The 24,286-nt window shown below is 53.5% G+C and overlaps 1 protein-coding gene across 16 annotated transcripts in view; it reads right to left on the bottom strand.

Annotated features, from left to right (window-relative positions):
• The window catches only part of PALD1 (phosphatase domain containing paladin 1), a 96,095-nt gene that overhangs the window by 16,491 nt on the left and 55,318 nt on the right, over nt 1-24,286 (bottom strand). For 8 of the 16 annotated variants that reach the window (XR_011495524.1, XM_014840312.3, XM_014840311.3 and 5 more), the window contains exons 2-18: nt 23,123-23,336; nt 20,111-20,213; nt 18,659-18,838; nt 17,275-17,439; nt 16,291-16,451; nt 16,005-16,080; nt 13,767-13,918; nt 13,337-13,436; nt 13,021-13,125; nt 11,081-11,176; nt 10,537-10,665; nt 9,932-10,048; nt 9,689-9,844; nt 9,197-9,379; nt 7,929-8,069; nt 7,648-7,719; nt 5,434-5,574 (exon numbers count right to left, since the gene is read on the bottom strand). Coding sequence is in view for 15 of the 16 variants with exons in the window: in XM_014840312.3 (XP_014695798.2) it covers nt 5,434-5,574; nt 7,648-7,719; nt 7,929-8,069; nt 9,197-9,379; nt 9,689-9,844; nt 9,932-10,048; nt 10,537-10,665; nt 11,081-11,176; nt 13,021-13,125; nt 13,337-13,436; nt 13,767-13,918; nt 16,005-16,080; nt 16,291-16,451; nt 17,275-17,439; nt 18,659-18,838; nt 20,111-20,213; nt 23,123-23,307 (2,262 nt within the window). In the remaining variant the exon portion in view is untranslated. Of the gene's footprint in view, nt 1-224; nt 934-1,851; nt 1,889-5,433; nt 5,575-6,292; nt 6,489-7,647; nt 7,720-7,928; nt 8,070-9,196; nt 9,380-9,688; nt 9,845-9,931; nt 10,049-10,536; nt 10,666-11,080; nt 11,177-13,020; nt 13,126-13,336; nt 13,437-13,766; nt 13,919-16,004; nt 16,081-16,290; nt 16,452-17,274; nt 17,440-18,658; nt 18,839-20,110; nt 20,214-23,122; nt 23,337-24,286 lie in introns of those variants that run through there. The other 8 variants (XM_070489469.1, XM_070489479.1, XM_070489459.1 and 5 more) reach the window with 4 other exon arrangements.

Below are 24,286 nucleotides of genomic sequence, written 5' to 3'. Positions count from 1 at the left end.
CTGCGGTATTTTGAGCAGAATAATACACGTGTGAAACCCTCCCTCTCTAGGCTTCAGCCTCCCTATCTGTCAAGGAGAGAGAGGGCCACTGTGTGAGGCCACTGCGACCCCAGAGCCCAAACCAAAGACAACATAAAAACAGGAAACTGCAGATCAACATCTCTTATGAATCTGACATAAAAACCCCGAACAAAGCACATGCAGTGACATACAAAGAAGATTATCCTCCATGACCAAGCAGGGTTTATTCCAGAAGGCAAGGGCAATTTAATATCCAAAAATCAATTCACATACTATATTACACCAATAGAATAAAGGGCAAAACCACATAATCAGCTCGATAGACAATGAAAAAACATTTGACGATCCACATCTCTCAAGAAAAACTCTCAATAAACTAGAAATGGAAGGGAATTTCCTCAACCTGACAAAGGGCATCTATGAAACCATAGCTAGCATCATCCTTAATGGGGAAAGACTGAAAGTTTTCCCCCGAGATCAGGAACAAGACAAAGACATCTGCTCTTGCCCCTTCTATTCAACACTGTACCAGAAGATCTTGCCAGAGCAATTAGACAATAAAATTAAATAAAAGGCGTCCAGATTGGAAAGAAAGAAGTAAAACTCTGCTTGCAGATGACATGATCTTGTATATAGAAAATTCCAAGGAATTCACTAAAAAAACACTACTAGAACTAATAAGTGAGTTTAGCAAGGTTGCAAGAAAGAAGATCAATATATAAATATCAGTTGTATTTTTATACAGTAGCAATGAACAAAGTAAAAAATGCAATTAAGAAATCAATTCTAGGGGCTGGCCCGGTGGTGCAGAAGTTAAGCGCGCACATTCTGCTTCAGTGGCCTGGGGTTCACTGGTTCGGATTCCGGGTGCGGACATGGCACCGCTTGGCAAGCCATGCTGTGGCAGGCATCCTACATATAAAATAGAGGCAGATGGGCACGGATGTTAGCTCAGGGCCAGTCTTCCTCAGCAAAAAGAGGAGGATTGGCAGCAGATGTTAGCTCAGGGATAATCTTTCTCAAAAAAAAAAAGAAAGAAAAGAAAAGCAAACAATTCTATTTACAATAGTATAAAAATAAGACTTAGGAATAAATTTAACAAAAGAGCATAAAACTTACACTCTGGAAACTATAAAACATCATGTAAGAAATTAAAGAAGACCTAAATAAATGGAAGGACATCTCATGTTCACACATCAGAAGAGTGACTACTGTTAAGATGGCAACACTCCCCAAACCGATATATACATTCAACATAATTCTTATCAAAATCTCAGCTGGCTTCTTTGCAGAAATTGACAAGCTGATCCTAAAATTCACATGGAAAGGAAAGGAACCCAGAAGCCAAAAAAAAAATCTGGAAAAGAAGATTATAGTTGGAGAACACACACTTCCTAATTTCAAAATTTACTACAAAACTACAGCAATTAAGACAGTCTAGATTGGCATAGGCTAGAGAAATACATCAACTCAGAACGTATATACATACATATATATATGAAGAGTCCAGAAATAAAACCTTCACATTTATAGTCAATTGATATTCTTTAAGAGTGTCAAGACAATTCAATGGGGAAAGAATCGTCTTTCCAACAAACATTGTGCAGCAACTGAATATCTACATGCAAAAGAATGACGTTAAACCCCTGCCTCATGCCATATATAAAAATTTACTCAAAATTGATCAAAGACTAAATGTAAGAGTTATAACTATAAAGCTCTCAGAAGAGAACCGGGGTAAATCCCTATAATCTTAGATTAAGCATGACACCAAAAGCACAAGCAAGAAAAGAAAAAATAAGTTGGACACCATCAAAATTAAAAACTTACAAGCTTCCAAGGACACCATCAAGAAAATGAAGACAACCTAAAGAATAGGGAAAAAACTTTACAAATTACATACCTGATGAGAGACTTGTACCTACAACATATATGAATATTTAGAATATATAAAGAAATCCTACTAAATAATAAAAAGATAAAAAGCCAATTTAAAAATGAGTAAAGGGTCTGAATAAACAGTTCTCCAAGGAAGATATACAAATGGCCAATAAGCTCATAAAAAGATGCTCGACATCATTAGCCATAAGGGAAATGCAAATCAAAACCAGGAGGAAATACCACTTCACACTCAGTAGGATGGCTGGAATCAAGAAGGACAATCACCAGAGCTGGCGAGGGTGGGGAGAAACTGGAACCCTCGTACACTGCAGATGGGAATGTAAAATGGTGCAGCCACTTTGGGAAACAGCCCGGCAGTTCCTCAAAAGGTTAACCTAGAGTTATCATATGACTCAGCAATTCCACTCCTGGGAATAGACCCAAGAGAAATGAAAACACGTCCACACAAAAACTTGTACACAAATGTGCACAGCAGCATTATATTCATAATAGTCATAAAGTAGAAACAACCCAAAAGTCCATCAACCGATGAACGGATATGCAAAACATGATATATACATACAGTAGAATAGGATTCAGTCATCAAAGGGAATGAAGCACTGATACACGCTACAACGTGGACAAACCTTGAAAATATGCTAAGTGACAGAAGCCAGTCACAAAGGACAAAACATTGTATGATTCCATGTACAGGAAACATCCAGAATAGGCAAATCTATGGAGGCAGAAGTAGACCAGTGGTTGCTTAGGACCAGAGGAAGCGGCAATGGGGACTGACTGCTAATGGGCCTGGAGTTTCTTCCTAGGGTGATGAGATGCTCTAAACTTGATGGTGGGGACGGCTACACAACTCTGCGCATGTACTAAAAGGCACTGAACTGCATACTGAAAACAGTGAATTGTATGGTATGTTGAGATACAACTCTCAACAAAGCTGTTTTATAAAAAAGAGAGAGTGAGAGAACAAGACCCTATAGCGGCAGAATCCCCAGCATGGCCCGGCCGGGAGCATCAGCATCACCCAGGAGCTCGTTAGACACCTCGACCTACGGATCAGAAACTCAAGGGGGGCAGCAGTCTGCATTGTGACCAGCCCTCCAGGTGGTCCTGAAGCTCACTGAAGTTGGGGATTCTGCTTAGAGTATGTGCTTCTCACTCTTGACTACACATTGGAATCACCGGGGACTTGAAAAACAGACCCACACCCTAGCCTCCCAGCAGACCAGCTAAATCAGACTCTCTGGGGATGGAGCTCACGCACGGGTATGCTTCCAAGCTCCCTGGTGAATCTATGATGCAGCACATGTGAGAAGGACTGGATGGGGGGGGGGGGGGGGTCTCAGGTCCCTCTGCTCTTCAGTCCCTATAAGAGTTCAGCCCCAGCTCAGCTCACTGGGACCTCCTGATGGCCATACTGGGGAATGATAATGGCATTACATCTTGCTTCTGCACCAGGCCCCCCAACCCTTACCACCTCCTGTGAGCCCAGGGATGGGGGTCAGGGATCTCTGTCCTCCCACTGCAGAGGTCAGCACCATCCTGGGCTTTGGAATGGGGGTGGGTGGGCCTGGTGGGGAGGGGTGAGAGTCCTCCACTGGCTCTGCTTCCTCCCTCCTCATTAAAATAGCCCACACCCCAAAGGCAGTCAGAATAACCACTGCTAGACACAGCCCCGACGACACCCCCACTCTCCCCATTGCCAGCGGCATGCAGCCAACTTGCCCACCCGACTTCATCTCTACGGCTTCCAACACAACAGTGTTCATGGCACCACATCACCTTCCCTGCCTCTAAACTCACTTTACGCCTTCTGGCCTCCTGGCCTCTGCCCATGCAGGCCCTCCTGCCAGGATGTCTTCCCCTGGCTCTTGTTATATTGGGATGTTCAAGGCCAGCTCTGTGAGACCTCTCTTCCCTCCCCACAGCTCACGTCCCTTAATGCTCCCTGCTCTACTCTCTGGGTGCCTCACAGTGGACATCCACGGCTGCAGAGCCGGGAGGGACAATCAGCTTTGGGAGTAGTGGTGGGATACCTTCAGGTAATGCCTGAAGGCAGTCAACAGCTAGCAAGGCTGGAAGGAAGGAGATGGGGAGGGGACTCTGACAGCGTGGCCATTGTGGGCTGGGGACCTATGGTGCTCTGAAGCAGGGCCAGGTCCCTTCTCAACAACTTGGGCCTCCAGCTACAGAGACAACTGGAAGCCTCAGTTCTCTGCCCTCTCAATGCCCTCCGAAAGCGGGAAGAGCTCAGTCCTTCAGTTCATCGCTGCCACCTGGTGGCAGCATATGAGACCACTGTGAATGGGACCCAAAGGTACCTCAAAAGGGGATACAATCTAACTGTTGGCCCTGGGAAAATTGGTCTATCTTCCAAAAGTTCAGCAAAGTTCATTTTCTGAAACTCCTTAACCATCTTCCCCACCCTACATTACTCAGCCTCCTAATCTCTGCAAACTGCCCTTCCAACTAACTTCTGACCTTGGGCACAGCCTGACTCTAGATGCCCTGCTTCCAGCCAAGCACCCACCCTTTGCCCCAGTCATGGTCTGATCCAGGACCCTGAGCAAAGGCTGGCCTGGATTACTTGTAGACGGCTATGGGCTGAGCATGTGGCTGGCTTGGAGCAGCCCCCCCTCTCTGCAGGGGCATTGGGAACTGCTGGTCACAGCGGAGAACACAAGGTTGACCCCATGGGGACACTTACTCACCTCAGTAGCAGCCTTCCTGAAGCCCCCCTCTCCCCCCGCGGCTGCACCCTCCCACTCCAGCACCCTCCTCTGTCCCAGTAGCCAATCAAATTCACTGGGCCAGAGAAGAACAGAATTAGGCAGGTCACGTGCTCCACAGAGACCAGAGGCCACAAAGTCCAATACCCAGAGTGGCCCAGTGGGTCACATGACTGGGCCAGAGCCCTGGGGACCATCAGCAATGGGAGGGCATATTTTTTCTAGATACGTAGAAAATCCAGGTTTTTATAAGAAATCCGGACTTTCATGGGACCCTTCTGATTTTTATAATCTAATGAGTCATTCAAAGACAGTTTTTGACTGAGCAGGTCAATCTGGGGGCCAGCCCCAGTCCCCGGGCAGTGCAGACATACATAGGTCCTGAGCTGGCAGTCAGGCCACACCAGCTGCTAAAACGCTGAGCTGCTTCCCTGTAGGCTGTTAAAGAGCCACTCTCCAGGACCTCAGAGGGCCCCCATCACCCAACTCCTGCCCCCACCGCCCAGAAACTCAGTGGAGGGTCAAAGCCTGGCACCACAGGCTCTAGACAGGGTGTTCGTTCTGACTGACCACATCCTTGACTGGGACAGCAGCTGTCAAATACTCTGAACATCACCCCTGCACACATCCCACCAGGCACTCCAGAAGCTGGCGTGTCTCCGTTCCAGGGATGACCTCCACTTCCGGGAGGTGAAGGAGTAACTGAGAACCAACGAGGGTGCCACAGGACCCCGGGCCACCACACAGCCAGTCAGCCCGGCCTGGGCTGCGCACGGGGGCTCACCTGGCGGTAGGTGCAGATGATGATTTCCCGCAGGTGGTAGTGCATGGGTGTCATGGTCTCGCTGACCGTGTCTAGGGCCGCATCCACCTCCTTCTTCACGCGGTGCCCATCGGGGAGCAGCTGCACTACCTTCATCACCACCTGGAGCCACAGGAGGTGGATGAGCAGGAAGAAGACCAAGGGGGCAGGTGGGGCCTCCAGCCCCAGCAACAGGCTCAGCCCATACCGAGGGCCACATTTCAACAACGCCCATTTCAACAAACGGTGCTGGTAAAACTGGATATCCCCATGCAGAATTAACTCAAAATGGATCAAAGACCTAGATGTAAGAGCTAAACCTGTACAACTCTTAGAAGAAAACATAGAGGAAAAGCTTCATGAAATTGCATCTGGCAATGACTTCTTCAATATGACATCAAAAGCACAGGCAACAAAAGATAGATGAACTGAACGTAAAAATTAAAACCTTTTGTTTGAAAGGATACTATCGACAGTGTAAAAGGACAACCTACAGAATGGGAGAAAATATTTGCAAATCACATATCTGATCAGAAATTGATATCCAGAATATATAAAGAATTCCTATAACTCAATAACAACAAAACAACCCAAATCAAAAATAAGCAAAGACCTTGAATAGACATTTCTCCAAAGAAGACATACAAATGGCCAGTGAGCACATGAAAAGATGCTCAGCAGCACTCATCGTCAGGGAAATGCAAATCAAAACCACAAGCAGATGCCACTTCACACCCACTGGGAGGACTACTGTCAAAAAACAGAAAACAAGTGCCAGCAAGGACTTGTGGAGAAACTGAAACCCTCGTGCTTTACTGGTAGAACTGCGAAATGGTGCAGCCGCTGTGGAAACCAGTATGGGAGCTCCTCAAAATGAAACAGAGTGACCACATGGTCCAGCAGGTCTACTTCTGGGATTGCAAGCAGACACTCAAACAGATATTTGCACACCCATGTTCACAGCAGCACTACTCACAGTAGCCCAGAGGTGGAAATAACCCGTGTCCATCGACAGATGAGTGGAGAAACATAATGTGCTGTGTACACACAATGGAATGTTATTCAGCCTTAAAAAGGAAGAGAATTCTGACACCTGCTACAACATGGATGAACCTCAAAGACACTATGCTAAGTGAAATGAGCCAGACACAAAAGGACAAATACTGTACGATTCCACTAATTTGAGGGACCCAGAGAAGCCAAATTCATAGAGATAGAACGTACAACGGTGGTTACCAGGGGCTGGGGGGTGGGGGGTGGAGGAAAGGGAGTTAGCGTTTAATGGGTACAGCCAGTTTCGGAAGACAAACAAGTTCTGGAGGTGGATGGTGGTGATGGTCGCACAACAATGTGAATGGACTTAATGCCACTGAACTGTATACCTAAAAATGGTTAAAGTGGTAAATTTTATGTTATATGTAGTTTACTAGAATAAAAAAGAGAAAAAAGAAAAGAAGCAGAGAATCAGCCAGGAGAAGGAAGAGAGAAGAGGTCCAGGGCAAGGGAGCAGCACACGCAAAGGCCCAGAAGCTGAAAGAGTTTGGTGAGTCTGAGGAACTGCAAGGAGGCCAGGGAGGCAGGACAGAAGGGAGGGCAGGGGAGGGGCAGTTGATGAGGTTGGCCAGGTAGACAGGAGCCGACCACAACGCAGACACCAGGCAGCCACTCTGAGTTCCACATTCCCATTCTGTGAGATGGGGACACTGCCACCTACTTGCAGGGTGTCTGAGAAGATGACGCATGGCAGGTACGTGACACATGGGTGACTAAATCAGAAATGTTGGTGGCTGTCCATACAGTGCCCTGGACTGAAATGGGGTGGGGCAGGCCAGGTCCCACATGAAGGTCACCAACCACAGCTGGGTCCCAGGTGCCTATGAGGCAGTCGTCAATGTTATCCAGATAAGATGGTGGCCAGAGGCCTCCCCCAGGGCACACAGCAGCCCAGCAGCAGGGCTAGGCAGGGTGCGGGGGTCCAGCCCCCCTTTCTCCCATGGCCATCTGCCAGGGCCCACAGCCGAGCCTGTGCCTTGGTTTGCTCACCTGTGAAATGGGAACAGGGAAGCACTGACAGGATGAGGAGGCAGAAGGTGACAGCATGGAGAAGAGCTCTGATGATCCCCAGTGACCTGCCAGCAAGACTCGCCCTCTCCCCTCCCCTAGGTGTCCCCTGGGCACCCCACCGGGTGTGCTCACCTCAAACTCGCCCTTGGTGAACTTGGCATCAGGCACGCTCACGAGCTCCTCCTCGCCCACCTCGGGGAAGCCCTGAGGGAGGACAGTGCTGGGACAGAGGTCCCTCTGTCCCCTACGCCAGCCCTACTTGCCCACTGCCCAGGACTGATGGGAGGGGCTCCAGGAGCACAACAGGCACCGTCTCTGCCCCCCACACCCTCCTGCCCTAGCAGCGTCCCCAGGGACCTAGGGCCCAGCCTGCCTGGGCAGACCCCTGTCCTCACACAACAGGCCACACATACCTGGATGTGCCAGAAGGCGAGCACAGCCACCACCATGGCAGTCGTGGTCCGGCCCTGACCGCTGAGGCAGCTGAATACAAAGCCCGTGCCTGCGTCCTTGGCGAGGGCAGCCTGCAGGGCCTCCAGCAGCCGGTCAAAATCCTGGGAGGGGAGACCAAGGTCTGAGTCAGCGGGTGCTGCCAGTGTGGCCCACCCCTCCAAATGGCAACCCTGGCAGCGGCCCTGGGAGTGCTTGTCCCCTGCCAGGCTTTGTGTCCCCAGGCTCACAACCTCGTATGGTCACTCAATTCACTAAACAGCCACACCCCCATGCACAGCCATAACCCCCACCCCAGGCATGAGGACCAGATGTGGGCAGACACACGACCACACCTGGGGCTCCTGTTGCCCCCCCATCCTCCAAGCAGGACACGCACATGTGTACACCACTCCCCTGTGCTGCGCCCCTGGGCTGCACAGGGATCCCCCGGCCCTGCTGCCCGCCTGAGCTGGACCCAACCCAGGTCCCAGCCTGAGGGCAGGGGCCCCACTTCAACTGACCACTGCCGATCTCGGCCACCAGGGGGGTGACAAACTATGAACGAGACCCACAGGGCAAAGCAAGGCAGGAAATACAGGTGACAAGCCGTCACTCTGTGTCACTTAGAGCACACCACACTCCCCACACACACCCACACAGACACATCACCCACACAACCTACATATCACACAGGCACACAGTGACCCCACACAATACATGCCAGGTACACACTCCACACAGATGTATCCACATACCTTAAAGACACACAGACTATATACAAACACCCACAAAGACAAGCCCTTGTCACACATAAGCACTCCACAACACCCTCCTCCACAAACCCCATACATGTACCACACCACACAACTCCCCACAGGTCCCCTGGTAAAGACAAGATGTACATCACAGACTCCATAAAATACACACGTTACACAGTTACACACTCCACAACACCCACACCCACTCCAAACACATTCCCCCCACAGACACATTCCCTATGGACATGCTCACCCCCACACACACCTACCACACATAATAAACACCTATGTACACACACCAAGCTCGGAGGGAATGTGGATAAACCCCCAAGTCTGACACCTTGTAGAAGAAGCTCCCCATGCGTCCCTCAGAGCAGTCGGGATGGTCTTCTCCTCCCTGAGCCAGGCCCACAGCCGAGGCCCAGGCCAGAGGGGAGGTGAGGGGAGCCTCCGCCCCCTCCCCAGAGGGCTGGCCTGCCCGGCCCCCTCACCTCCTCGCGGGGGGCGCAGAAGTCTGGCACGGGGATGCGGTGGTAGGTGAGGCTGGGGTAGGCCGCGCGGTGCTGGCTGAAGACCTCCTGTGTGGTAAGGCACGTCTGGAACCTGTGGGCCCGCGGGCCCTCTGTGGCCGAGGGAGGCATGCTCAGGTGGGCCTTCAGCTGGGTCTCCAGATTCTAGGGGAGGGTGCGACAGATGGCTCAGGCCACTGAGGGAGCCGCCGGGACAGCCCTGGAAGACCAGAGCCAGCTATGGCCAGGCCCAGTCCTGGCTTCCCGGCCCACTCCTGCCCCTTCTCGAGCCCCGAGGGTCATAACGAGACCCAGAGGCAAGCAGGTGGCCAGAGAAGGAGTCCCAATTCAGCCACTCCCAGAGACGCTCCCGCTGAATAAGAGGGGCAGAAGACCTCCTGAAGACCCTCCAGGCCAACTCCCAAGAAGCCCTCCAAGGTAGGGAGGGGTGTGTAGAAGGCAGGAGGGCCTCACCTCCAGCTGGTCAGGAGCCATGGGGGGCCCAGGCCACCGCAGGCTGTGGGTGTGGCCGTCACACTCCAGCACAGCCTCCTCCCTCAGGTTGACCCAAACGACCTGCCGCAGCTTCCTCTTGGTGTCGGTCAGGTAGGCCAGGATACTCCCCAGGGCCTGGGGAACAGGAGGGCTGTCGGTGAAAGAGCTCTCCCCTCCCCTCCGCCACCACAGGAGTGGACCCAGGCCCCGTGGGGTGGTCACCTTGGCGCTGGGCTGGGCCATGCCATAGATGGGCATACGGGGCACCCGCCGAAAGTTCGCCACATTCATCTCTCTGACGGTGCTGAGGGCATCCGGGGAGACAAGATCATCGGCTCCCTGCGGGGAGAGCAGCAAGCCTGGGACCCGCAGCAGCCACTGAGAGGTTCAGAACCCAGCCCAAGGCAGGCTGAGGAGGGGCGGGACCAGCGCTTTACAGTTTACAAAGCATTTGGCACACTTGGAGCTTCATCACGGCCCCGGCAAGGAGAAGAGTACTGGCACCCACTCTCTGGATGAGGAAGTTGAGGCTCAAAGATGAGAAACCAGGGGCAAAGACACTAGAAGCAGGGCTTCTGACTCCCCACCCGATCACTTGGGGTTGAGACTGAGGAGAGGGCACTAGCACAGCGGCCACATCTGCAAGTGCTTCTTGGGGCCTCATAACAATCCTGTCTCACTCAGAGGAGCCCACCACCCCACAGGCCACAGCACCTTCGCCTCTTGTAAGGGCAATGCTTAACCCGACCTCAAAGGAATCAAGGGCCCTCTGGCCCCAGGGACAGCCCACATCCGTGCACACTTCCCCAGACAGCCAGCCCACTCACCAGGGAGCCCTCGGTGATGAGGTCCCCAAGGACCACGGGCCCCGCTGAGCTCAGTGTCACAGGCAGGCGGTACAGCTCAGGGTGGGCACACAGCCAGCGGCTGAAACTGAGGGCAAAGGCCAGCGGGTACTGCAGCCCGAGGCAGAGAGAGGAAAGTTCAGGGGCACAGGGCCACCCCAAACTCTCCTTGCCTGCCCCTTGGTGGGAGAGCCCAAGAGTCATCCGTGATAGCCGAGACAGGGGAGGCCCAGGACATCCAAGCGAGATCCTTCCAGGCCCTGATGCCCTGGCTAAGGCACAGAAACTGTGACCCAGGGAGAGAGGAGGGGCCTCCCTCTGTCTGACCTGCTCAGAGACCACCCTTCTATCTGGGTCTCTCCTTGTTTCCCCCACACCCACCTTCCTCTAGAACCAACACACATGTCCCCACCCTTCTCCCCAGGCCCATAGGGGTCCCCATGGACCCCATGTCAGTCACGGTGGTGGGGAGGGCAGCAGGGGCCCCAGGAGAAGGGGGCGTGAGTCTGCGCATCCCCGGCCCCACCTGCTCGTGGAGATAGTAGTTAAACAGGATCAGGTAGAAGTACCGCTCCAGGCTCCGCAGCGCCCTCTGCCGGACACCGTGCTGGCCGCCACCTCCCTGAGAGGAGGGCAACAGGGAGGAGGGGAGGGGAGTAAGCATGGGGCTGCTCAGGCCACCCCACCCCCACCCCTGGAAGGGCAGGACTTAAGCCTCAGAAATCCCCCGAAGACAATCTAATCCTCCTTCGTAACACAGGTCTGCCTGGCTGGAAGTTCCTCCGAGCATCTAACTCTACCCATTTGCTGCCGTTAATCGTGGTGCAGGGAAAGCAGCAGGACCACAGCTCTCGGTGCAGGGACGGCCTCCCCACAGCTCATGCCCAGAGGCAGGCTGGGGTTCCCCCCTTTGCGCCAACCCCACTCACCCTGCAGGGTGGCACACAATCCATGCTGGAGCAGCAGGTGCAGAAACACCCTGCCCGGAGCCAGAGGCCTAAATGCTCAAGAGCTGTGACCCGCCCACAAGAAAACAGAAAGACCCTCACGACAGGGCTCCACGGGGGCTGTCATTATTACTCCTACTTTACAGAGGGGAAACTGAGGTTCAGAGAAAGGAAGTGACTTGCTCAAAGTCACATAGCTGATGGCAAAGAGAGCTGGGTCCCCAAACAAGTGTCCCACCCCCAGCCCAGCACCCTCCAGGTAGGAGGCTGTCAAAGAGGATTAATCCCAAGGGTCCCTCTCAGCCTTCAGACCTCAGGGTTCTCTGCTGGGTCAGTACCACCCTCTGGAGGGCAAGTGAGATTCATATAGGCCAGAAAGGAAGTATAGTCAGCCAACTCCTCATCTGGACTAAAGGAAAAAATCCTAAACGCACAAAAATCTCATTTTTATGAAGCTGCTCGATGCAAAAGTATTTACACTGATGAGGAACTGGAAGCTACTCAAGTGTCCAACAACAGGGGCCTGTTTAGTAAACCACGGCAGGTGGACACCTTCCCAGTGCTTATGGACCTTAGCTCACCCACTCCTCACAACAACCGTATGGGGTAGCTATTAGTGGCACCATTTCACAAGTGGGGAAACTGAGACACAGAGCAGTTAAGCAGGTTGCCCATATCCACACAGCCATAGGTGGCAGAGCCAGGACCGGAACCGAGGCAGTCAGGCCAGATCCCCCACTCAGCCCACCAGGCCAGTGATGGCTGAGCCACGCAATGGGCTTAAGTTACCCAGCCAGTAAAATCCCGTGACGACCAGCAACGGCCCAGGGAAGATGAGGTTAAATGAAATAATCAGGACGCAAACTCTGCTTGGGGCAGCCTACACAGGAACACGAAATGAAAAAGGAAGGAAACCAGCCCAAAAGGCTCACAGCAGCTGTGCTGGGATTCTAGGTGATTATTTTCCTTTCTTGTCCAATTTCTCGATTTTCCATAATATAATATTGCTTTTAAAAGATATTTTTTAAATGTTAAAGAAGAAAAAGCCACAGCAGGCTTCAGATTCTTTCCGTGCACTTTCTGTGTGCAAACATTGTCAAGCTGAGCTCCTCTCCCCGGAACGTGGGGACAGGCCTGCGGAGAGGACGCAGAGCCCATCACCTTCCCGAAGCAGCCGGCTGGATGAAACCCGGCCTTCCCAAAGAAACACTATGGGTTTTATTTGCACAGGGAGTCACGAGCAGTCTGGGAAGTGTCTGGATCCAGGCGCTCCCAGCCCCGCCAGCAGCCCCTTCCTCCATCCTGTTTATTCTGCATGAGGGGACCTGTCAGAAAGTAAACTTCCCTCTTCCTGCCCGTCCTTCCTGCAGGCCCAGCTCCCCTATAGCCCCTTCCTCTGGAATCCGCTCTCTCGTGGGAGAAGCAGCAGCCAGGAAAAGTCAGTCTGAACGAAGGCAGGTGAGGGGCCTGACGAGTGCAGCTGCAGGGCTCGGGCAAAAGCAGCGGCTCTCGGCCTCACCTCTGCGGGGGTCTCCTGCCGGACACCTTCCAGCTTCCTCTGGTTTTCCAAGACTACTTCCTTCAGGTCATGCAACTCTGCACAGGCCGCGATGGCTCTGTCCACCTGGTGCCAGGGACCGGGGCAGGGAGGAAGGGACAGCAGTGGGGAGGGAGCAGGGCCCAGGAAAGACGGTGGGAGATGCAAGAGAACGAGGGAAAGAGAAATGATTGGCTGAGAATGGGGATGTTCTGGGAGGGAGAGACCCCACCAGGGAGCAGTGAGTGGCCCCTCCACTGCTCCCAGCCCCAGCTCCATGCCCAGAGCCCTTGCTCACCTCCTCCACCATCTTCCTTCCCTGGGGCACCATGTGGAGAAAGCTCTGGATCACCTGGAGTTGCTCCATGGGCAGTGGCTTGGTCTGCGAGGGGACGGGCCTGACAAGGGGGCAGTAATCAGTGCTCCCAGAGGCCTCTACAACAGCCCCATTGTCAACTCTCTCCCACTCATCCGGCTGCTGGGAAGAACCAGACTACAGGCTCCAAGTCTCCCTTCCAAATCACGCTGGGGGAGGCAAGGGGGAAACAGGCCCAGGAAGACACTTTCTCCAGGTCACCCAGCAAGTCTGTGACAAACCAGGAAATGAACCACAGGTGCCCAATTTCCAGCTCTGGACTCCTGACATGTGCCCAGCATCCTGGGGCAGTCCCACCCCTCCTCTCCTCAACCCCACAGCCCCTTGGGACACTGGGTCCCAGGCTACTCACTCTGGCCTGGAGGCAGTCCCACCGTGGTGGAACAGGATGAGGGTAGCCAGGACCATGCCCAGGTTGGTCCTGCCCACACCCGTCTGGCAGCTGAAGAGGAGAGCAGGGGGAGGCCCATGGACACCACGGAGCAGCAGCAGGCTGGGGGTCTCCTGGGGAAGGACCGTGAACATCAGGCAACAGTGTGAGCCGAAACCCCTGGGCTGAGGGCTGAGTCGGGGGAGGGGGTCATGACATTGGCCACACCCGCCCTGCAGTCTGAGGCAAGGGGAGCCAGACAGGCCACTCAGACTCTTTCACCAAACCCCACAGCTGATCCGCTCCACCTTCCCAGGCCCTGGCGAGCTCAGGGAAGCCCTGGAAGGGAGAACTACTCCCTCTGTAGGGAGTACAGGCCTCTGTAACACCCCCTGTGAGATGCAAATTAAACAAGTGACCTCCCAAGCCGGTGGACGTGGATGGAAACACCATCAGTCTCAGGAAATAGCACTGAAGAGTCAGAGGGTGAGAATGTTTAGCTCCAGCAAAGAAAGGAGAACTTGAGGTCTACAGAGGATAGGAGATTTGTCCAAGATCACACAGCAAGTTAGCAGCCGAGCCACGGCCAGGGTCCTCCTCCAGACGGTCAGTGCTGGGCTCCCTCCTTGGAGAATGTACCAACACACCCCACACAGACACACACAACCCACACATACACAGACAGACATGTACAAATACACCCGCACAGAGACACACACATACACAGACAGACATAGACACACACACACACACAACCCACACATACACAGACAGATGTGTACACACACCCCCACACACACACAACCCACACATACACAGACATACACACACCCCCGCACACACAACCCACACATACACACAGACATACACACACACACCCACACAGACACAACCCACACATACACACAGATATACACACACCCACCCACACAGACACAACCCACACATACACAGACATGTACAAATACACCCTCACACAGACACACACAACCCACACATACACAGACAGACATATACACACCCCCGCACACACAACCCACACATACACACAGATATACACACACCCACCCACACAGACACAACCCACACATACACAGACATGTACAAATACACCCTCACACAGACACACACAACCCACACATACACAGACAGACATGTACAAATACACCCGCACAGAGACACACACATACACAGACAGACATAGACACACACACACACACAACCCACACATACACAGACAGATGTGTACACACACCCCCACACACACACAACCCACACATACACACAGACATACACACACCCCCGCACACACAACCCACACATACACACAGATATACACACACCCACCCACACAGACACAACCCACACATACACAGACATGTACAAATACACCCTCACACAGACACACACAACCCACACATACACAGACAGACATATACACACACACACACGGACACACAACCCACACATACATAGCCAGATGTGTGCACACACCCCCACAGAGACACAACCCACACATACACAGCCAGATGTGTGCTCACATACCCCCCACAGACACACAACCCAAACAAACACAGCCAGATGTGTGCTCACATACCCCAACACAGACACACAACCCACACATACATAGCCAGATGTGTGCACACACCCACACAGACACACAACCCACACATACACAACCAGATGTGTGCACACACCTCCTCACAGACACACAACTCACACATACATAGCCAGATGTGTGCACACACCCCCACACACAACCCACACATACACAGACATGCACACCCCACACACACAGACACACACAACCCACACATACACAGACAGATGTGCACACATCCCCATGCAGACACACAACCCACACATACACAGCCAGATGAGTGCACACACCCCCACACACACAACCCACAATACACAGCCAGATGTGTGCACACACCCCCACACAGACACAACCCACACATACACAGCCAGATGTGTGCACACACCCTCACACAGACACACAACCTACACATACACAGGCAGATGTATGCACACCCCACACAGACACCCCCTGACACACTCGAGCCCATACACAACACAGAACCAGGCCTTCCCCTGAGGAAAGCCAGAGGCTACACCCACCCCGAGCATCTCCACGGAGACAGGGCCTAGACACAGACCCACTCTCCAGGTACCTGCCCCCACCCCGAGCTCCCACCACCTCCTCCCGCCCCCACTTACCCGGAGGACACTGACAAAGGCATCGAACTGGGCTTCCAGGGGGGCCCCTTGCTCCGGCAGGGGCAGGCGGTGGTACCTGCCAGGTGAGGGGAACAGTCCATCACGCAGTCCACACACCTGGGCATCCCCCGACCCTGGCATTCCCATGAGAGAGATGGTTGTGGGGAACTCAGCCCAACCTGCAGTTGGTGAAACTGAGGCTGCAGCTAAAGAGCAGGCCCAGCACACGGAGTCCCACACGGCCCCAGGCCATTCGGCAATCCCAAGCAGGACTGACCCTCAGTACCTGTAGGTGGGCTGCAGGAAGAGGGGCCGCTTGTACACCTCCTCAGTCACATGCACGTCATCCTCACCCCGGACGGCCACGGTGTGGGGCTCCCCCTGCAGGTCCTCGGTGTTGTGGTACACATGGTATGTGTTCTCACTCAGCTGGGCAAAGTCATGGATCTAGATGGAGGTGTGGGGGCCAAAGGGCCATGACTGACCTCAGGTCCCTCCTGACCTTCCTGGCTGAGCTCTGGAGTGACTAGGCTACACGGAGTAGGCTGCTTGTTCTCCAGGGAGTACCATGTAGCCAGAGGCACTCTCTATGCCCTGACAGGATTGGGGTGGCCACTGGCCCCAGGGCAGCCACCTATGCACAGGCTGATATGGTCTCCACTGGGCCCAGGTGGGAAGGGCTCTGCCCAGCGGGCAGCAGGAATTAGCTAAGCTGCCAGACTGAAGGACAGGGTGAGGCTTGGGGAGCTAGGAGCTAGAAGAGAGGAGGCCTGGGAGGAAGATGGGGAGACAACCAGTGAGCAACACAGCCTCAGGTCCTGCCCCAGGGAGTCTCTGGGGGCACCATGACCCCTACACTCCACTTACACACCTCTATCTCTTGTCAACAGCCTCAGAGACCTTGAGAAGCCCCCATGTTGTGGAGGAGGAGGACAGAACCTCAGAAACAGACTCACCCCAGGCCTCACAGCTCCCGGAGGACTGCACTCCAGTCCTGGGACGCCTAGTCTAGCTCTCTTCCCTCCACCAGACTCCTTTCTAAGCAAGGATGCTGAAGGTGGAGGAGAAAAGCAGGGTGGGAAAGGGGCAGAGGCAAACAGGGCCGGGATTGGGAGGTCCTTCCTCTGGCCTCTGTGAGCTGGCCTCACAGCCGGCCACTCGCCCAAGCAGTGCAGAAGATGGGAGAGCGTGGGCTGGTGAGAGCCAGATGGGCTGTCGGCCGGGAGAGGCCTGCCAGGGAGGGGCCTCCACCCACAGCAGGAGCCCTCACCTCTTTCCGGATGGCCAGCTCCAAGCTCTCTGCCCGGACCCTGGGTCCGAGGCCCTGGAGGTTCTCGCGAAGGTTCTGCTTGTCCCGAGGCGTGTAGGGCACGAAGTCCTCACCAGCACGCAGAAACAGCACGGGCTCCTCCCGCACACAGAAGATGACACACTCCTGCCCGGAGCCCCAGGAAGAAGGAAGCCATCACCAGGCTCCAGCATGGACACTCGCTCCACTGGGCCTCCAGGCCTTTGCCCAGGCTGTTTCCCCCTCCTTAAGGCCGTCCCCACCCGACCCGGTCCCTGCAATGTGAATCCTACCCAAGAAGAAGAGCTCAGTCCAAATGCCACCTGCTCCGGGCCCTCCCTCCTCTCAGGGCCAACAGTCCTTCCTCTGAAGCTCATAGTGTTAATTCCTGCTTTGTATTAACATTATCAATGAATACACCTTTTCTGCCCTCATGGACTACAGCGTCCTGGCAGGCAGAATCATTTCCTGGTCATTTTCACATCCCCACAATTCCTCGCAGGGAGCCCTGGATAAATTAGGTGCTCGATAAAAATCATGTGAAGAAATGAATGCCCACCACCACTATGCAATCATTTGTTCACTGAGCACCAGACAGACAGAGGGAGACGTGTGCAGACCCCACCTTTGAGGGACTCACAGTCAAGCTGGGAAGATGGGACCTGCACACAGCTAACGCCCCCACCCCACTCTGGTTCACTCAAGGCCTCTCCACCTTAATCCCGGGCCAGCTCAGACGCAGGCTGCCCTCAATGAGCCTGCAATCACAGTGGGCCTTCAGCCTCTGTCCTGGAGACACCCAAACACTCAAAATCCTGCCTCAACATCCTCGACAGGCAGGAAAGAGGAGTGGTTAGAAGCAGGCACTTGGAGTCCAGCTGCCTGGGTTTAGGTCTTGGGACACCACAAATGAGCTGTGTGACCTTTGGCAAGTCACTTATTCTCTCTGGGCCTCAGTTTCTTCTTCTGTAAAATGGGAGAATAATTGCCCCGCCCTTATAGGGTTGACGTGAGGATATAAGTGTTGGCTGTGATCATCACCCTGTGGCTCTCTCATTATGATCTGGCCCCTCTTGTCACCCTGTCACTCTCCTCACTTCCTCCCAGATTCTCAGAGTGCAATGTAAAAGGGGCTTCTGACCTCAGAGCTTCCACGTCCCCACAGGACTATGCAATAAACGTTCGCCCAGAACTTCCCAGCCATGCCAACCACAATGACCATCACACATTCAAGGCCTGGCAGGCCTGGTCCAGGCCACCAGCTGCCCTCCCCAGCATGTGGCCAGGCCCCTGCAGAGCCTCTGAAGTTGTCCCTCCCAGGAGCCCCTTTTCCCAAATTTGGGGGGCTTGGAAGTGGCCTGCTTACCCTGTGTCCATCCTTCTGGAGTTTCCGGAGGACCCGCCTGAACCCTGAGAGGCTGGGCTGTCCCATGCCGAACACAGCTAGCCCACCCTGCACCTGCCGGAAGTTGGGGGCCCCACAGCTCCACAAAGTGCCCAGCACGTCCATCTTTTCAGCAACATCCCGCACCAGGAAATAGCGTCCCTAGTGGGGGAAGAGCCACAGAGGTTCAGTTAGATGACTCAGGGACACCTTCTACCGGCAGGGCTCTATCCCAGGTCCCAGGGAGCAGGGAGAGTGGGTCAGGGACATGGTCCTCAAGTTGTCCATAGGCTCAAGGAAAAAAACAAACAAAGTATGTGACCATCTGTGATCCTGGGAAGGATGTCACAGAGTGCAGGAAAAGGAAAGACAATCCTACCAACGGAGAAACAGAGAAGGCTTCATGTAGGAGGTGGTACCTGAGACAGGTCTTGAAGAAAGAGAGCAGGGAGAGGCACTCCAGGGGCAGGAAACTGAAGCTGGCTCTAGGGTGGGCCCACAGCCCCCCCAGGAGGAAGCAAATGTCTCTCGCCCCCAGAGGAAGCACATGGAATAGGGAGTCACTGCTGGGGCACCAGGAATGAACCAGAGGAAAACTGTGCTAGCTACTTCCTAGGGCCACAGTTCTGAGGAAGGGCAGGTCCCGCCCTCCCAGCTGGGGTGAGCGGATGCAACAACTACCGAGAAAAGAGGAAAACACTACTCAGGGATCAGGGGAGAGCAGGAGGAACCAGAAGAGTTCATTCTGGGCAAAGGGGAACCCTAAAGTCATCTTGTCCGCCCCCATGCCTCCAGTAGCACCGCCACCTACACTGCCAGGCAGATGACAAATGGGACCAGTTCTTCTGACACCAGAAATTCCCAGCCACTCTTTCAACAAGGACAGTTCAATCCTCACGATTATCCATTCAGTGAACACCTACTGAGCACCTACATGGCGCCAAAGTGATGCTCTAGGGCCTGGGACCCCAGCAGTGAGCAAGATGGACCCAAGTCATCTGTCCTCGTGGACTTTACTGCTTTGGGGATATTTAAGGCAAAAAAAAAAAATACCAATACTAGCTAAGCCAGAGACGTTCTGAAACTTCAAAAAAGAATGAGATGGAGATTCCCAGCCTGGAGGAAGCAGTTTGGGGCCTGGGGACCTCAGGCCCCCATCTGTGCTCTGCTTGCTGCTCTGACGGAGGAGGTGTGGGAGGCTTGGCCAGGCAGGGCTGCATGAGGAGAGAAGAGCAGGGCGCGCCACAGGAGGCCCCGGGAACCAGGGGCAACAGGAAGCAGGGCCAGGACCCCAGCGGATCGGGTGAGGCTGTAAAGGAGAGAGCCCAGGGAGCAGACAGGGCGAGCAGGAGGTAAGGGAGGGGCCCTGCGAGGAAGGAGTGCAGGAGTGCAGGAGGGCAGGAGAGGCCAGGGAGAGGCTGGGCCTGAGCTCACCTGCACCAGGTAGTGCTCGGGTGTGGTGTCCGAGAGTCGGCCCAGGGTGTAATGCGCCTTGAGCGGCTCATCGTGGATCTGAAACTCCTCCTTGCAGTTGTACCTGGGGGGGCAGAATGGAGAAGACCCAGTCAGGCAACCTCCACGGCCATGGTCCTCTCCATCTCACCACACCCACAGCAGGGACACCCCACCCCTGCCCGTGCAGCCACCCATTTGTGGCAGAGACTGCTCACTGTCCCCCAGGATCCACTCTCCACTCCTTCCTCAGCAATAAAACCCCGAATGTTGATGAGCCATCCAGCTGAAGACTACATTTCCCAGCCTCCCTTGTAGTTAGCATGGTCATGTGATTAAGTTCCGGCCAATGGGACATGAGGAGAAGTGATGTGTGCAACTTCTGGGCCATTCCCTTTAAGGGAAGGTGTGTGTCGTATTTTTTCTTCTTCTCCCTGGCTACCATCCAGAAGTGATGGCAGGAAGTAGATGTTGGTGGGTGGCAGGGCAACATGAGGGGAGGAGCCTGACTGATCACGGGGCTGATCACGGGGGGCTGAGCCCGTGGCACCTCCTGGACTTTCATGTGGAGAGAAGCTTCTGTCTTGTGTAGGGCATCCTGTTTAGGGGTTACTTTGGTCCTGGATGATCCCTCCATCAGATTGTCCCTGAGAACAACCCCACATGACAGTCCCACAGCACAGGGAGGTGATTCAGAACAGGCTACAGGGCTGCGTGGCCTAGGAATGAGGCCCAGCCCCACCACATGGCGGCCATGGCTTCGGAGTCACTCGCTCTCTCCGTGGCTCCATTACCAGTGAGCCTCCCCTCCTAGAGCTGTCATGAGAACTCAGTGGGCTAAGGAACATCCATGCACAGCCCAGTGCCTTGGCCCAGGGCACGGTGGGCATCTATTAACACAATTATTATGACTAGCAGAGTTCTACCTTCACACGGGGCCATTTCAAACAAAACCCACAGGTAAAATTCCAGACTTCTGTAGATGCTAAACCAGGGGGAGGTCTGTGCACTCCTGACACAAAAAGCTACTGTGTTGATTATAACAGCAAATAAGACACAGGCTCCCAGAGCTCCTGATCTCATGCTTGATCCTCTTAACAAAGAAAGACAGGGTGGTGAAATGGTGGGGCAGAGCACTAGACAAGGAGTCAAGAGGCCTGCGTTTCCACGGCCAGCTCTGCCTCCTTCTCACCACAGGACTGTGATCGACAAATCCTTCTACCTCCGTGAAACTCAGTTTACTTAGCTAAATCAGTTTTCACATCTGATCTACAAGGTATTAGATCAGAAATCTGCAAACCTTTTCTTTCTTTTGTTTTCTTTTCTTTCTTTCTTTTTTTTTGGCTGGGGGGGAGGAAGATTGGCTCTGAGCTAACATCTGTGCCAATCTTCCTCTGTTTTATATGTGGGTCGCCCACACAGCATAGCTGGATGAGTGGTGTATGTCCACGCTCAGGATCCAAACCCGTGAAACCGGGCCGCCAAAGCAGACTGCAGTGAACTTAACCACTATGCCACTTTGCATGGGTGGCCCCAGCAAACCTCTATATAAAGGACCAGATAGTAAATATTTTAAGCTTTTGTGGGCCATACGGTCTCTGTTGCAATGAGTCAACTCTGTAGTTGGAAGTGTTAAGCATCCACAGACAACATGTAAATGAATGGTAGTGACAGTGTTCCAATAAAACTTTACTTACAAAAACGTGACAGGCTGGATTTGGCCTGCAGGATAGAGTTTGCCAGTCTCTGTGCTGGGTGATCCCTAAGGTCCCTTCCACCCCAAGCACACTACAGCACAGGGGCAGTGCGCCCACAGCTGGCCCCGGGAGGCACGCACAGTACCATCGCAGCAGATTTTCACAGCAGGCTGCTGACTGTTCTGAGCCACACCACAGTTAGATATTTTGAATGTCATCCCCACGTATCCAGATAAGGAGACTGAGGCCCAGAGAGGGAAAAGGATTTGCCCAAGGTCACAGAGCAAGGGAGAGGCCGAGCCAGGTCCGGGACATGCGTCTCCACTGCTGCCCTCGAGGTCCAAACCTAGTTCTGTCATCGCTAGTGGACAGTCTACATATCAAGTTCCTTTTATGTAACATCTCTTCGCCTCCACCTATCACGAGCACAGTGATGTATCATGATTACAATTTTCCCGCCAGGCCCCGAAGCCAGCAGGCCGGATTGATCACTCCCACCCCTCAGGTCTCCTGACACAGAGGTCCCATCTGCTACGTCTCTGCCAAACTTCTATGTGTGGAACATATTTAATTCTTGGCTCATCGTGTCCTACTTCCTGCGCCCTGGAGGGGCCCAGAGGCAGGGGAGTGTGGCGGGCCGATTAGATGAAAGACGAGGCTTCCCGACTTGCCAGGAGATGGACCCCACATGCCTTCCATCTTTCAGGCCTCAGGCTCCCCAGCAGCCTCTCCTTCACTGGCCCCACAGGGCAGACAGGGTTTTGAGCGCCCTTCCTGACCCTCTTCCTCTGGGCGCACACACTGTGTCAAGGTCTCTCAAAATACGATGCCAGAATAAATCCACGGCCTCCTTCGGGATGTCCCTGAAGGACCTAATCAGGATAGTCCACCAACAGCTTCCAGCTTTTTCAGCCCAAGGCTCTTTAACGGCCTGGTGTTAACCTCTGTTTCAAACCATAATTACTGGTTGTGAAAAAAAAAATCTAAATTTTATGCCTCTAAGTATATAGACTTCCTTTGAAAATGTTCAGCCAAAAATTATTTCAAAAGGGTGTCTCCCCAGCCACTCCCCCAATCTTCACACTCCTTAGCACTGTGGACATGGTAAGTAACACTGGCTAAGATTCCCATTTAGTTTGTCTGTGTGACTGCAGACAAACTGCTTAACCTCTCTGGGCCTCAATGTCTTCATCTATGAAAACAGTTTGTAGACATTAAGTACTGATGCCACCACCCTCCAGGCAGCTCCCCTAGTCCTATCTTTCAAGGACATGGTCACGTACCCCCTGCCACTCACGTGATCACGACGGGGGCCACCTTGTTGGGGATGATGGACTTGGCCTTACTGTTGTGCAAGCCCGTGGTCTGGAAGGAGTGGACACTGAGAGAGTGCCGCCCATCCATCGTGCTGCCACCCTGGAGGCCCTCGAAGGGGGCACCCGCTGAGACCGTCTGCTGGGCCGTGCTGGCCGTTGTACCCATATTCTGCCGGCAGCCTCAGGACCAACAACCTGTGGAGTGAGAGGCATGCAGTGAACGAGGGGGTGGGAAAAGCCATGGCAGGAAGGGACCCAGCCTACCCCTCACCCCCACTGTACAGATGCAAAGTCTGAGGCCCAGAGAGGCCCAGCTGCCCTGTAGCTGGAGAGAGTGGGCAAGTCTGCCACCTACCACATGTTTGCTGTGTGCCTACCACGGGCCCTCTACTGATGCTTTGGGGGAGTTATGGACACAGACATGAAGACACAGCCCCTGACCCCCTATAGTTTATACTCATCTGGCGAAAATAAGACAGTTAGGAAAGAGTTACCCCTCCAAACCAGGTTGAGTCCTAGGGCTCTAAGCGACTGGGTCAAGCCACATGGAGGCCAGGCCTTCCAGACTTGGAGAAGTGGGAGACTGTCACCTGAGTGGGAACCAGGGGCAGATGCAGAGGGAAGTCAGGTTTGGATTTGAAGGCTCTGGAAGGGCATAGGATGCAGGAGGACATTCTAGCCATGAATGTCACAAAATGAGGCCAGGGAAGTCCAGATTGGGTGAGCTCTCAGCAGATCAAGGTTTAAAAGAAAGCACCGGCCCCTAAACTGGATATCAACATTATCAACATCAACCTCATCAACATCACCCTCATCAATCTCATCATCATCATCATCAACCTCATCAACATCATCAACATCATCACCATCAACATCATCAACATCATCAACATTAACATCATCAACCTCAACCTCATCAACATCAACCTCATCATCATCACCAACCTCATCAACATCAACCTCATCAACCTCATCATCATCACCAACCTCATCAACATCAACCTCATCAACCTCAGCCTCATCAACATCAACTTCATCATCATCCTCATCAACCTCACTAACATCAACTTCATCATCATCATCACCAACCTCATCAACTTCATCAACATCAACCTCATCAACCTCATCATCAACATCAACCTCAT

The sequence above is a fragment of the Equus asinus genome, chromosome 2 (genome assembly GCF_041296235.1).
Source record: "Equus asinus isolate D_3611 breed Donkey chromosome 2, EquAss-T2T_v2, whole genome shotgun sequence".
NCBI lineage: Eukaryota > Metazoa > Chordata > Mammalia > Perissodactyla > Equidae > Equus > Equus asinus.
Note: the sequence above shows the minus strand (reverse complement) of the source record. Positions and strands in the feature narration are given on the sequence as shown.